Source organism: Dasypus novemcinctus, chromosome 19 (genome assembly GCF_030445035.2).
Source record: "Dasypus novemcinctus isolate mDasNov1 chromosome 19, mDasNov1.1.hap2, whole genome shotgun sequence".
Classification (NCBI taxonomy): domain Eukaryota; kingdom Metazoa; phylum Chordata; class Mammalia; order Cingulata; family Dasypodidae; genus Dasypus; species Dasypus novemcinctus.
This window is the reverse complement of record NC_080691.1, coordinates 26,505,454-26,517,841: the sequence shown is the minus strand read 5'-3', so window position 1 is coordinate 26,517,841 and position 12,388 is coordinate 26,505,454. Positions and strand designations below refer to the sequence as shown.

Below are 12,388 nucleotides of genomic sequence, written 5' to 3'. Positions count from 1 at the left end.
CCCTCCATGCTCAAGTTCATGAGCGCGTGCCCTGTGCCCTGTGCCCTGTGCCAAGGGGAGTGGGGTGGACCGGGATTCAGCGGCCCTGTGGTGGAGCTCGCGGTCGGGATGGGGGAAAGCGGGGGGACTCCGGTCTCCTCTGGAACTCGCGGCCTTGGACTTCTTATCATTCTGGGATCAGATCTGATTTTGGGGGGCGGGAGGCCTCAGATCCAAATTCTTCAAACTTTGAAGGAAGCACATGCAAAAAACTCCGACCTGGGAGACAGGAGTATTCAGATTCTGGGTGCCCCTGGTAGTGTGACTTCGGGCTCCAGAGCCTATTACCACACCTATGGCAATACCTGCCGTCGGGCTTACATTTGGGGATTAAAGACGTGCAGGTGTGTGCAGGCCTGGTGGGCTCTGAGCAGGGTGCAGTAGGCGGGGCAGGCGTTCAGCAGATGGGGCTGTGTCTCCTGTTTGTGGGCTCGTGATGGTCCCTTCCTGTGGAAGCCGTGGTTGTCTGGGGGGAGGACGGTGGATTCGGTGCCACTGGAGACCCTCCTGCTTTAATTTTAGGTTCTAGCAACCGAGTCCCTGACTGGCCCAGCCGCCCAGCCGAGCCCTTGGTGAGGATGGACTGAGCTGTCCTTTTACAACTCGAATGACTCTGTGCCCAAATTGCCTGGCCGTCTTGTTAAAACACAGGTTTTGATTCAGCCAGGTCTGGAGAGGGGCAGGAGCCTCAGCCGCCCTGTGCCCCCCAGGCTACATCCTTGCTCTTCAGCTGGGCCCACAAAGGTCCCGATGTTGTCCTCTCCTGCGCTGAGGTCCCACTTGAGACACCATCTTCTCCAAGAGACTGCTGCTCGCCCTCCAGCCTGCCCCTGGGTTCAATGCCCGTCTTCTTTCCACCTCCCCCTTTAGACTGTCAGAGCAAAGGGCAGGAGCAGGTGTGTCTCTTTCTCTGTGGTCTGAAGGCTGAGTCCCGGGTCTGTAAGGTAGTGTGATACTCTGGGAGAAGCTGAGCGAGTGAGTGAGTGAATGAATGAAAGGGCAAGCAAGAGCGCACGGGAGAGTGATTACAACGGACGGTCTGTTCTTTGTGACTATAAAACATGGTATACAGGAGACTGCCGTTGGCTGCCGATGACCCTTCAAAGCGTTGACGTAATCCAGGTAAAAGAATTTATCTTGGGCCCTGACACCTAAGAAGTGTTCACCAACGTAAGGTGCTATTATTTGAGCACGTTCTACGTGCTGCATGCAATTCTTGTTTGTGGGATGTATTACTTCAGCCTCAGGAAACAGTGGCAGGAACGCTTGCTCTCCCCCATTTCGCAGAAGAGGAAGTAAGGCTCAGAGAGGCCATGTACCTCGCCCGGGTTGCTCAGCTCACCAGAGGAGGTGGTGGGATTGACCCCACTGCTGTGCCTCCAGACAGAGGCTGGCTCTGACTTGCTGAGAGCCTGCTGTGAGGAGGCTGGGGTTGCTGTGAGCTTGCCTTTGACTTGCACGTGTCCTCTGATGCCCTTGGTCGCCCCTCTGCCCTCGATGTCCTAGGAGGGTTTTATAATTCCCATACGACAGCCCCTGGCTCCCGTGCTTTGCAGTCTCTGCTGCAAGGTTAGTGTCAGGCACAGCACCCAGTGACAGCCCCACAGGAAGGAGGTGACAACCACAATCTCTTTTGCAAACAGGCCTGCCGGAAGGGCGTCCTTCCAGCCTCCCCGAACTGTTTTGCCTAATTCTAATCTGCCCTCTGGGACCTGGAGAAGGGCCATTCTGCAGCTCCTAGGGCAGAAGCCGTGAGCAGCCGGGGACTGGGATCTGGTCCCCAGTACACTCCCCACTCTGCCCGGGGCTTCCTGTGTGACCCCTGGCCAGGCTGTCAACCTCTCTGGTCTCTAGACACTTCTAGGAGACTCTAGGTTGTGTTGGGGTTCCCCAGCATTAAAAGGGGTTCTGCTTCATTATGCCTGGCCCAGCTGTGGGGCTCCACCGCCCCTCCCCCAAGAAAGGCATGGGCCAGGATTCTGCAGAGTACGGTCCCAGCGCCCCAGTCTGTGGCAGGTGTGTGGGGGTGCAGCTCGCCTGCCTCCTTCCTCTTAGCAAACCAGAGTGCCTAGTGTTCATCGCCGTCTGCCTTTTTATGGAACACTTGAGTGAGCGGGTTTCTAGGGAGAGAGAAGGCAGAAGTCTACCCAGCAGCATTTAGGTAAAAGGGGTTCCTGCGGTGTCTGGGCCAGCTAACTGCAGAAGCCAGTCTCGAGACGTCACTGGCGAGGGACTGGCGTAGATCAAGTGGGATCTGCCAATATAATAAAGTTAGGAAGCGTCTGGATAAAAATTCCTGGAAGCTGAAGTCTGCATTGTTAACAGAATATTAGGACGGTTGTCACAATCAGCACATTCTGGCCTCCAAATTAGACTTCTTGAAATGTGCTCTTTTTGATTCCCTCAACGTTGTATTATGGTCATTACCTGTAGAGAGAAGTTTGAACTATGGAAACAAATTCATTCACATCACTCCTCTGCACTCACTTTTTGGAGACCGATAGCTTGGTCCAGTTTTCCTAAAAGATGAAAAGCAAAACAAAACAAGGCAGAAGGCGCAATCAAGAATGGCCTAGTACTGTTCTTTCTCTTCTTTGGACATCCTGCTAAAGTGCTCGTTAGAGCCACTAGCTTAGGGTTCCCACCAACGTGCCTTAGTTTGTTTCAAGCTCTTTAAGTATATTCCAAGTATATTCAAAAGCACCTACAATTCTCAAGATAACGTACACATTTTTTTTTCTTTTTTCCTGTATTTTGTAATATCATGTTTTCAGTTCTCTGGCACAAGAGACGCTGCCCTTGGGTGCTTTCAAGCCTGGACCAAAAAGCATGACTAGGCGGGAGTGAGAACCTGCCTCTTAGCTCCTCACAGCAGCTCGTCGTCCCTGTATCCTTCAGAGTGCAGATGAGCGTAATTCTCCCTACCTTGCAAAAAGAGCCTCGGTGTATTACGTAGTGGCCTGAAATCTTCTTTGTAATCAGAACACCAACTGCGTGAGACCTCATTTATTTTTTTAACTTATAATGTGCTCTTTTTCTTCGAGGTTCCCCCCCAAATTATATATGCCTCGGGACCCCCAAAACCTGCATCTACCCGGCCCACAGAGCATGGAGATCTGTGGCCTCTTTGCAGAACCCTTGAACAGAAAATGTGCATTTAACGCATTTCCTGAGAACCTGCCCGCGGGTGCTTGTCCCCTGTCCAGAGCTCTTCCTACGGCAGGGGCATTCTCTGTGAGTTAACAAGTGAGAAAGTGCCCATTTTAGATAGTGGAGAAAACGAGATAATGCCTTCTCGTTCTTTTCTTCCTTTAGTTCGACCACTTAACTGGTGAACATCTTAAACAGCAACTTTTGGCTTCCTGAGTGCACTCTGGCAGGCTGGCAAAAATAGCCGTTGGGGGATATTTCAGCGGAGTCATACAGGCCACGGGGAAGCCTGATTCGCTAGCGCTGTGGAACAGAGTTATATTTAGACTCATCAAGCCGTCGAATTTGGAATGACTCCTCCAATAAACATAGCCCCAGATAAACGTGGGCAAGAAAAAGGATGCCATGCTCGTTGGGCGCCGCCAAAGTGCCGGGCAGTGTTCTGGTGGGTTCAACGGTGGGCACCAGCCCAGCATCCAGGTCCTCTTTTGTTTCCCGCCCTTTGGAAGTTAGCACAGGCTCACGTGCCTCCAGGGAGCCCCGCTGCCTTAGCCGAATGCTTGCTTGTGTGCATTTACAACTCCCCCGAGGTTCACGTTATCCCCATTTTACAGGTGAAGAAACTGAGGCTGATGCGGCTGAGGCTAGCACTGCGGGGGGTGGGGCGCAGAGCAGAGCCGGCTGGCTGAAGAGCCGGGGCCCTGAACCCCTGCAATCACCCCACTTTCCTCCAGAACCAAACACAACCCGTCGCTAGGCTTTTTTCTTCTTTATTTTTTAAAAAAATTCTTACATTCAAAAAATATAAGAGGTCCCCATATACCCACCACCCCCCCACTCCTCCCACTTCAACTCCCTCTTTTATCATGGAGGGACATTCATTGCATTTGGTGAATACATTTTGGAGCACTGCTGCCCCGCATGGGTAGTGGTTTTAATCTGTCAAACAGCTAACCCTTGACAGTTCTTTAAAAGCACCCACAGCAGTGGCAGCGCGAGGCGCCCTGCCCACTCGTCAGGCTGTTTCTCTGCCAGTGGTTGACGTTTGGGGGGAGTCAGTGCAGCTTCTCACGGGGGCGTCAGCCAGGATGGCACGTGGCCCTTGGGAAAGGAACACCTGCCGTCTCAGTAAAACAACCCAGAAAAGCCTGGTGTGGGGGGCGGGCCCTCCCACCCGCTGCGGTGAGCACGTCGGGGCAGAGGGGAGGGCGGCCCGTTTGGGGTGGGAGGAGGCTTTCCTTGCAGACACCCTTCTGCCCCTGGGGGGTTGAGCGCCACCGCAGCCCGTCCCAGCCACGGAGGCGTCGAGGGAGAGGACGCCGCTCCCTCCGCCCCGCACCCGAGTTTCTGCTCCGTGTGGGAGGGGGCGCAGCTCCGTGGCATTAGGCGTTAATCAGGTGGCAGGGGCAGTGTCACGCGGGGAGGACACGGGCAGAGAGCTGTGTTCCTTGGGGCGTGGGGCGGGGTGTGGGGCGTTGGCTTGGGTGGGCCTGGGTGGGCTGAGACCGGAATGAGGAGAAGAGCCGGTCCTGGAGCCAGGAGGGAAGGGAGCTGCTGGCAGCTGGAGCAGCAGGTGCAGAGGCTGGAGGGGGACGGAGCCCTGTGACCTGTGGCTGGGGGCGCGGGGCGGGATGAGTGGTGACGGCGGGGTTGGAGGCCGGGGGCAGTCACAGAGCAGGGTCGTCCTGGTCCCACCAAGGGCTCGGCTTTGCCCAGGTTCGCAGCTCAGAACGCTGCCTGGGTGTCGGCTCCCAAGTGTGGACCTCTGGCCAGGCTCCCCCATCTCAGGCTCACGGAGCCGCCGCCCACCTGCTTGGCATCCAAAGGGCAGCACCCACGAACCCGGCGCAGCCCTGGTCTCAGCCCCGCTCTCGCCCCGGCTCCCGTGGGCCGGAGGCAGCCTCTTCCTTCCGGGGCCCGGGCTGAATTGCTCGAGTCGTTCTGCCTTCTTTCACCCTCCCACCTGCAGGCGCTGCCTGCTCTCACCCCTCCCACCCTCCACCCCCCTCCTGTCTGCCATGGACCCGCACCTGGCTTCTCGCCACCCGCCCAATCTAGACTCTCAGGGGCAGACCTGCAGAGCCTGGGAATCGGCACTTCTCTGCTCAGAACTTTCCATCTCGCCAAGTAAAGCCTGGGCAGCTGAGGCTGTCCCGTGGCCTGCGGGTCCCCGTGTGAGCTGGCCCTGCTGCCTCGCCGGCCTCGTCCCCCACTCAGCCTGCTCACTGGCCGTTTGGCTGTGCCCTGGACACGCGGGCACGCCCCGCCGCCTAGCTTCAGCCCTCACTGCTCCTGCTTTCTGGAGCGCTGTTCCCCGGGAGCAGAGCCGGCCCTCCTCTGCGCCCTGACCCTTGGGGCGGGCAGTCTGAGCTGGGAAGGACTGCCCCGTGCGTCGTCGGACCTTTAGCTGCACCTGGCCTCCACCCTGGCTGCCAGTAGAACCGCCCTGCCTACCCCCACCCCCACGGTCACTGCCAGCTGTCCCCCGGGGCTGGGAAGTGCACCTCCTCGGGGTCTTGGCTCCAATGTCACCTGCCCCATAAAGCCTTTCCCAGCCAACCTATTTAAACTTGTCCCCGCCCCTTTCCCTGCTTAACTTTTCTGGAAGGCGCTGGTCACTGCCTGCCATGCCGTCTTTCGCGGGTTCCCCCTCCCCCAGATCCCAGGGTGATGGCACCTGCTCGTTCACTGTTGTTGCCGGCACCTAGAACAGTGCCTGGTGCTCAGTGGGTGCTCTGATACTTGTCTCTGAGTTGCTCGCACGGAAGTAAGTAAATTACAGGCGGTGGGAGACGAGCAGGGCCCAGGCACCGAGCAGGGCCAGGCGCGGTGAAGAGGCGCTCGCCCGGCCGAGGGGCCAGGGCTTCTCTGGGTGTGACTGGGGAGTTCCAAGCACCCTGAGGTCCTTAGAGCAGAGGAGCCGGCACTTCCGGGTGAAGGCACGCACGAGTCGCCTGGGAATCTTGGTGAACGGCAGGTGCTGACTCGGCGGAGCCGGGCGGGGCCTGCGCGTCCCTATTTCTGACTAGTTTCTGGTGCTGCTGGACTGGGGGCCACACCCCGCTTGGCCCAGGCTGGGAAGACACAGCCTAAGTGAGACCTGCCTTCAAGAGACCTGGTGGGGCCTCGGTTTCCCCAATGTTGAACGCATCACGGCTCCAGTGTGGGAAACGCCAATACAAATCGGCGAGGGCCCGGCCCAGTGAATGCTGGGGGCGCGGTCCAGCGGGCAGCCCTGGGGAGTCGGGGCCAGAGTGGGGCTCCCTTAACTGGGGAGGGGGTCCAGGCCAGCAGAGAAAGGGGTAAGGGGGCTGGAACCCCAGGCGGAGTGTCTAGGACCCGGCTGTGTCCTTAGCCTCTGTGTCGTTAGGTCTCAGTTGTGGTGGGAACCCCCCTGCCTGGAGCCCCCTGCCCGGAGCCCCTGCCAGAGCTCTGCATTAGGGCTAAGCTTCAGAAGCAGCTGGACCCAGCCACCCCAGCCACGGGCCTGAGGGCGGCCTGGCCTGGCACATCCCGGCTTGCCCTTCCCAGCGGGTGGGATGCCTGCCCTGCCCTCTTCCTGGGTCCCCGGGAGGCCGCCTGGGGGCCAGCTGGAGCTGACACCCGGGGAAGCACATGCTTCTCTCTCTCAAGCGGAGAGGAAGCCGCAACCTGGGTGGAAATGCGCGTGGCGGTCAGAGCGGGTGGCAGAGGTGGCCGGCGGCTGCGGCCCCCCCAAGCCGGGTGTCCGTGCTCGGTGTCTTCACCTCCCTGGGACTCGCCGGCATCCGCCCGTGGGTGGCTGAGCGTGGAGGGGCATGCCCACTCGGGCCAACCTGGCACGGCGAGAGCCCTCGTGATGAGGGGGCGGTGGTACGCGTCCCTGGGGGGGACGTCGTGGGCCCCGGGAACCTTGGTGAGCAAACCTCCCTCCCCTCTGGCCCCGGCACTTTTGGACCCCCAGCCCTGCCCTCCTGGGTGAGCAGGGACTGTCCCCACAGTCCCACAGATGCATCCTGGGCCAAGACAGCTTGCCGGGGGTGTGGGCACCTGGGCACAGGTGAGGAGGAAGGAGAACGAGACCGAGACAGCAACCAGCATTCATGGGGCGTCAGACGGCTCATGGCAGGAGTTGGGGAGTGTCCCCGGGACCGGGCAGCCCGGCCTAACTGCTGGACGGGGCGTCAGTGACCTCAAACGGTTGTGCTCCCCTCGTGGCCTCGCCTTCCGTCTCTGACCTGGGGGTGGCGGTGCCCACCTCGTGGGTTGGGGGGAGCACTAAGTAAGAGCGTCCAGCCCTTAGCGCAGCTCCTGAGACCTGGGGTGCGGGAGGGCCAGCTGCTGCCGTGATCACGTCGTTACCCCAGTTCCTGCTGTTGTCACGGCACTGGCCTGACGGCAGAAGGCCGCGCTCCCTGTGTGCCGGGTGGTTTGCCCAGCACCTTCGTGGGCTTCTCTCTTTTACTCCTTTTTTTGAACCCCACGAGTCAGGTGCTGCCACCACCCCCTTTTTCCAGCTGAGGAATGCAGTTTCCAGCTGAGGAATGAGGGGGGCTCGGAGCAGCCCCTGGGGGCGCTCACTGCTTAGATGGGGGATGGGGACACAGGCTCCAAGAGTCGGTGAGGGCCACGGGGGGTGGGGGTGGTGCCAGGGGAGTGTGGGTGCACTGAGGCCCAGCAGGCACCCATACAGAGGGGCACAGGCAGCTGGGCGCACAGGCCTGCAGGCGGTGGCTCCGAGGCAGCCTGGGGTGGGGGGGGCATTGCCCAGTGGCTGGGGCCTCGCCTCTGTCACTGCCAGTGGGGACAGGCCTCTCGGGGGCCCATGTCCTTCCCTGGACACTTGGGGTGCAGCTCTGCGGGGTGGCTCCACCCTCCCGGTTGCTGCCGGGTGTCCTGCCTGGGTCGGCCCCGGTTGCCCTCTGGCCCTCTGTAGGGCCTCACGGTGGCACAGGGGCTGCTGTGTCTCCTCCCACCCCCTTCCCAAGGATGGGGCCTCCTGGAAGCAGCAGCTTGTCTGGTTTTAGCCTTGGTCCCCTCCCGGGTGGTTCACCAGACCTGCTCCCTCAGCCTGGTCCTTGCAGCAGCCGCGGGGGACGGGTCCTCTGCTGGCCTCGGTTCATCCCCGGCCCCCAGGCTCGGCCGGGAGGAGCTGGCCTGGATCTGCAGGTGAGAACTGGGGGCGGCCGGAGGGTCACCCGGGAAGGCCCTGCCTCGCCCGCCTGCCCTGCAGACTGGTCCTTCGTGCAGCAGACCATTCGCTGAGCACCCGTGCTGTGCCCGGTGCAGGCAGGCGCAGAGGCCACCGCCCCGAGACCCGGGTCTCCATCCCCACGCACTCGGCGCCGCCACCTGCACGCGTCGGTCAGCTGAGCGCGTGCTCTCGGCCGCCCGGTGCGGGGTGCCTCCGTGTCTCACAGTGGCCCAAGCTGTTCCATTCCCGGAGGTACAAGCTGGGGCTCAGGGAGGCGGGAAGGCAAAGTTGCCGGCCCCAGGTGGCAGAGCTTTCTATCAGCGGAATCCCAGCGCACGTTCTTTAAAGGGCCTAAGGGGTGTTTACCATAGCAGCTTTATTGAGACGTGTTTCACATACCCCACGTTTTACCCATTAAAAGTATCCAGTTCAGTGGTTCTAGTGCATTCACAGAGTTTTGCAGGCACTGCCACAATCAATCTTAGGATATTCTCACCACCCCACGCAGAGCTCCTACCCGCTAGCGGCGCTGCCCCTCCCCAGCCCCGGAAGCTGTGAAGGTTCTTGGCCTCTGAGGCTCGGCTGTCCTGGACAGCTCATTGAAGTGGAATCTTACAGCACGTGGCCTTTGTAGCCTAAAATCGTTGAAGTTCGTCCATTTTGTAACATAGACCGGAACTCCATGCCTTTTTACGGCCAGGTAATTTAATTTTCCATTGTAAGGAGAGACTTTGTTTGGTTCTCCGTTTGTCAGTTGACGGGCATCTGGCTTGTTTCCTCTTTCTGGGGAAGACAGAGCAGTGGCCGCTGAGCGTTTTTAATTTTTTAACCAGGAGACGCCCGTCCTCAGGCACAGGCTGGCGAGAAAGCCCCTCTCCGCGCGACAGGTCCGAGGGAAGCGCTGTGGGCCTCGCTCCACGCGGGCCCCTCTGGGGCACCCCAGGGTGTGTGCGGGCCGGAGCCGCCGACACCCAGGCCTTGAGCGTCCTGCAGATGCCCCCGTCCCTCGTCCTTGCACTCGGGGGAAACCAGTCGTTTCCCGCCCCCCCCCCCCCCGGGAGCACCTCCTGGGCGCTCGTGCATCTGAAACGATTGGTGTCCACTGTCACCAGCTCCTGGGTCTGGCAGACACCGGGAGAGGGGCGAGGAGCAGCGAGGGGTGGGGAGAGCCTGGAGCCGCGAGCAGGGCCTGCCTTTTCCTCCGGGGCTCGGCCGCCCCCTCTGTCAGGCGGGCAGGGCAGGGCGCAGGGACGCGTTCACGGACCCTTCCTGCCCGAGCAGTCTTGACCAGGCGCGGCGTGCACGTGGCCCTTCCTGCTCTGCCAGCTTCAGTTCTGGTCTTCAGGGCCAAGGGCCGGCGAATACTGCACCCGTCCTCCCAGCCCTGAAGCTCTCCTGCTGCGCTGGGTCATCTCCTCGGCCCTCCCCTCCACGGCGAGCCCCTTCGTTCCTGGGGACGGCAGCCTGTGGTCTGGGTCCTCTCCAAGGCCACTGCCTGGTGAAGCCCACCGGCCGAAGAAAGGCGAACAGGAAGTGATTCTGAGGACGAAGGACGGCCCATGCGGGCAGGGCAGGGAGGTGCTTCCGTGCCCAGACCTCGGCCCCTGGCCCCGCGGTGCGGGTGCTTACTGCAGCCGGTCTCTGTTGGAAGTCACCTGTTGTCTTGCCATCGATTATTTTTTAAAATAGCTTTATTGAATTCAATTCACATAGCATACAATTCACTGACTTAATGTACACAGTTCAGTGGCTTTTAGTATGTTCAGAGTTGTGCAACTGTCACCGTTCTGTAATTCCAGAGCATTTTCATCACCCCCAAAAGAAACTCCATGCCTATTAGCAATCTGTCCCCTTTCCCTCGTGCCAGTCCCTGGCAACCCATGGATTTGCCCATTCTGGGTGTTTCACAGAAATGGAACCACGCAACATGTGGCCTTCTGTGTCTGGCTCCTGACTCTCAGCAGAATGTTTGGGGTTCATCCACTTCCTTTTTATGGCTGAGTAATGCCCATCATGTGGAGAGACCACATTTGTGTATTCATGCATTCGTGGACATGAGGTTTCCACCGTTTGGCTGCTGTGAATATTCGTGTGCACGTTTGTTTTTTTTTAAGATTTATTTTTTTAAATTTATTTCTCTTCCCCTCCCCCGCCCCAGTTGTCTGCTCTTTATGTCCATTCGCTGTATGTTCTTCTGTGACCACTTCTATCCTTATCAGCAGCACCGGGAAACTCTGGTTTATTGTTATTGTTGTGTCGGCTCTCCGGGTGTGTGGAGCCATTCTTAGGCAGGCTATGCTTTCTTTCGCGCTGGGCGGCTTTTCTTACAGGGCGCACTCCTTGCGCGTGGGCTCCCCTACGCGGGGGACACCCCTGCATGACAGGGCACTCCTTGAGCGCATCAGCACTGCACTTGGGCCAGCTGCACACGGGTCAAGGAGGCCCAGGGTTTGAACCGCGGACCTCCCATGTGGTAGACGGACGCCCTAACCACTGGGCCAAGTCTGCTTCCCTTTGTGCATGTTTTTATGTGAACACATTTTCATTTTCTTGAGCATATACCTAGGAATGGGATTGCTGGGTCCCCTGGTAACTGTTTAACCTTTTTGAGAAGCTGCTTTTCTGAAGCCAGCTCTGATTCCAGAACAGTCAAAGCAGGATTTCCTTGCCAGGGTGGTCTCTGATCCCCCTGGAATAAGGTGCAGATTCTGTCCTAGTGTTTTTCTGGGGAGGAATCTAGAATACTTTCTGGTTTCTCAAAGGTATCTTTGAGCCTCCTGCACCCCCCACTCTCGGGCTAAGGGTTAGAAGAGTGGACAGGTAAGTACAGCACGTTCCAGTCTTTTTTCCTAATTCTGGACTGTTCTTGTAGCACCTGCCAGGGATGAAAACAGAGCTTGATAAATGATGAAAATGATGTGTGCTTTTTCTTGTCGGTTTGTTCTGGATGTTTGTCTCCTTCTTGGAAACCAGCAAGGAGAACTTCAACAATGTCCCTGACCTGGAGCTCAACCCGATCCGATCCAAAATCGTCCGTGCCTTCTTTGACAACAGGTAGGCTCTTTACCTTGAAAACAGCTGGGTGGCGGGCAACTTTGTCTTCAGGGGTGAGCATTTTCCATTTCTCACAGTGCTTGTGTCCTCAGCACGTCCCTCTAAGTTGGGGGAGATGAGAGGGGTGCCGAGTCAGGTCGAGGTTAAGGGTGCGGGTTTAGGGTCTGACAGTCTTCGATTTGTAGCTGAGTGACTTGAGGCAGCTCACTCAATCTCTCTAGGCCTCTGTATTAGTTAGCTATGGCTGCGTGACAAATTAGCCCAAAATTTAGCAGCTTAAGTCAGTGAGCATCCATCATCTCACAGTCTCTGTGGGGTAGAAATCCAGGTGCACATCGGTGGGCCTCCGCTGCCAAGACCGCTCTGCGGCTGCCGGCAGACCTCAGTTCCTGACTCGCTGTTGGCTGGAGGTGTCACGTGGACCCCTCGGTAGAGCAGCCTGCACTGTGGCAGCTGGCTCCCCCCAGGGTGAGGGAAGAGGGAGACTCGGCACCGAAGACCAAAGCCACCATCTATTTTGTAACCTGCACGGGGAAATGACATGCCATCACTTTGCCATGCTCTATTCATTAGTTTCAGCCCATGCATGGGGAGGGGGCTGCCACGAGGCAAGGATCATGGGGGCAACTGGAGGCACCTGCTGCGGCCTCAGTTTCCTCCTCTGTAATTACAAAGGCGGCAGTAAGAGCACCTGCCTCGCTGGGCTCGGGGAGGCACTAAGTGATGTAAGTCAAAGTACTGGGCAAGGTCTTCCTATGTCATTGCCCCAGTTTATAGATGGGGAAACTGAGGCACAGAGCGGTCCCAGAGCTGATGCCCAGGCCAGAGCTCACGTCCCCGAATGTCCCATGTTAAGCCGACAGACTCAGCAACGAGGATGGGGGCCCCGTGGTGTGAGGATCCGGGAAGGGTGGCTGTGGGGACGCTGGAGACTGTGGACACACACCCCAGGGCCCGACAGCCTGCTTGTCC

The 12,388-nt window shown here is 58.7% G+C and overlaps 1 protein-coding gene across 3 annotated transcripts in view; it reads left to right on the top strand.

Annotated features, from left to right (window-relative positions):
• The window catches only part of TESC (tescalcin), a 47,684-nt gene that overhangs the window by 20,823 nt on the left and 14,473 nt on the right, over positions 1-12,388 (top strand). For all 3 annotated transcript variants that reach the window (XM_058281422.2, XM_058281423.2, XM_071209802.1), the window contains exon 3: positions 11,336-11,416. In XM_058281422.2, the coding sequence (XP_058137405.1) occupies positions 11,336-11,416 (81 nt within the window). The remainder of the gene's footprint in view (positions 1-11,335; positions 11,417-12,388) is intronic.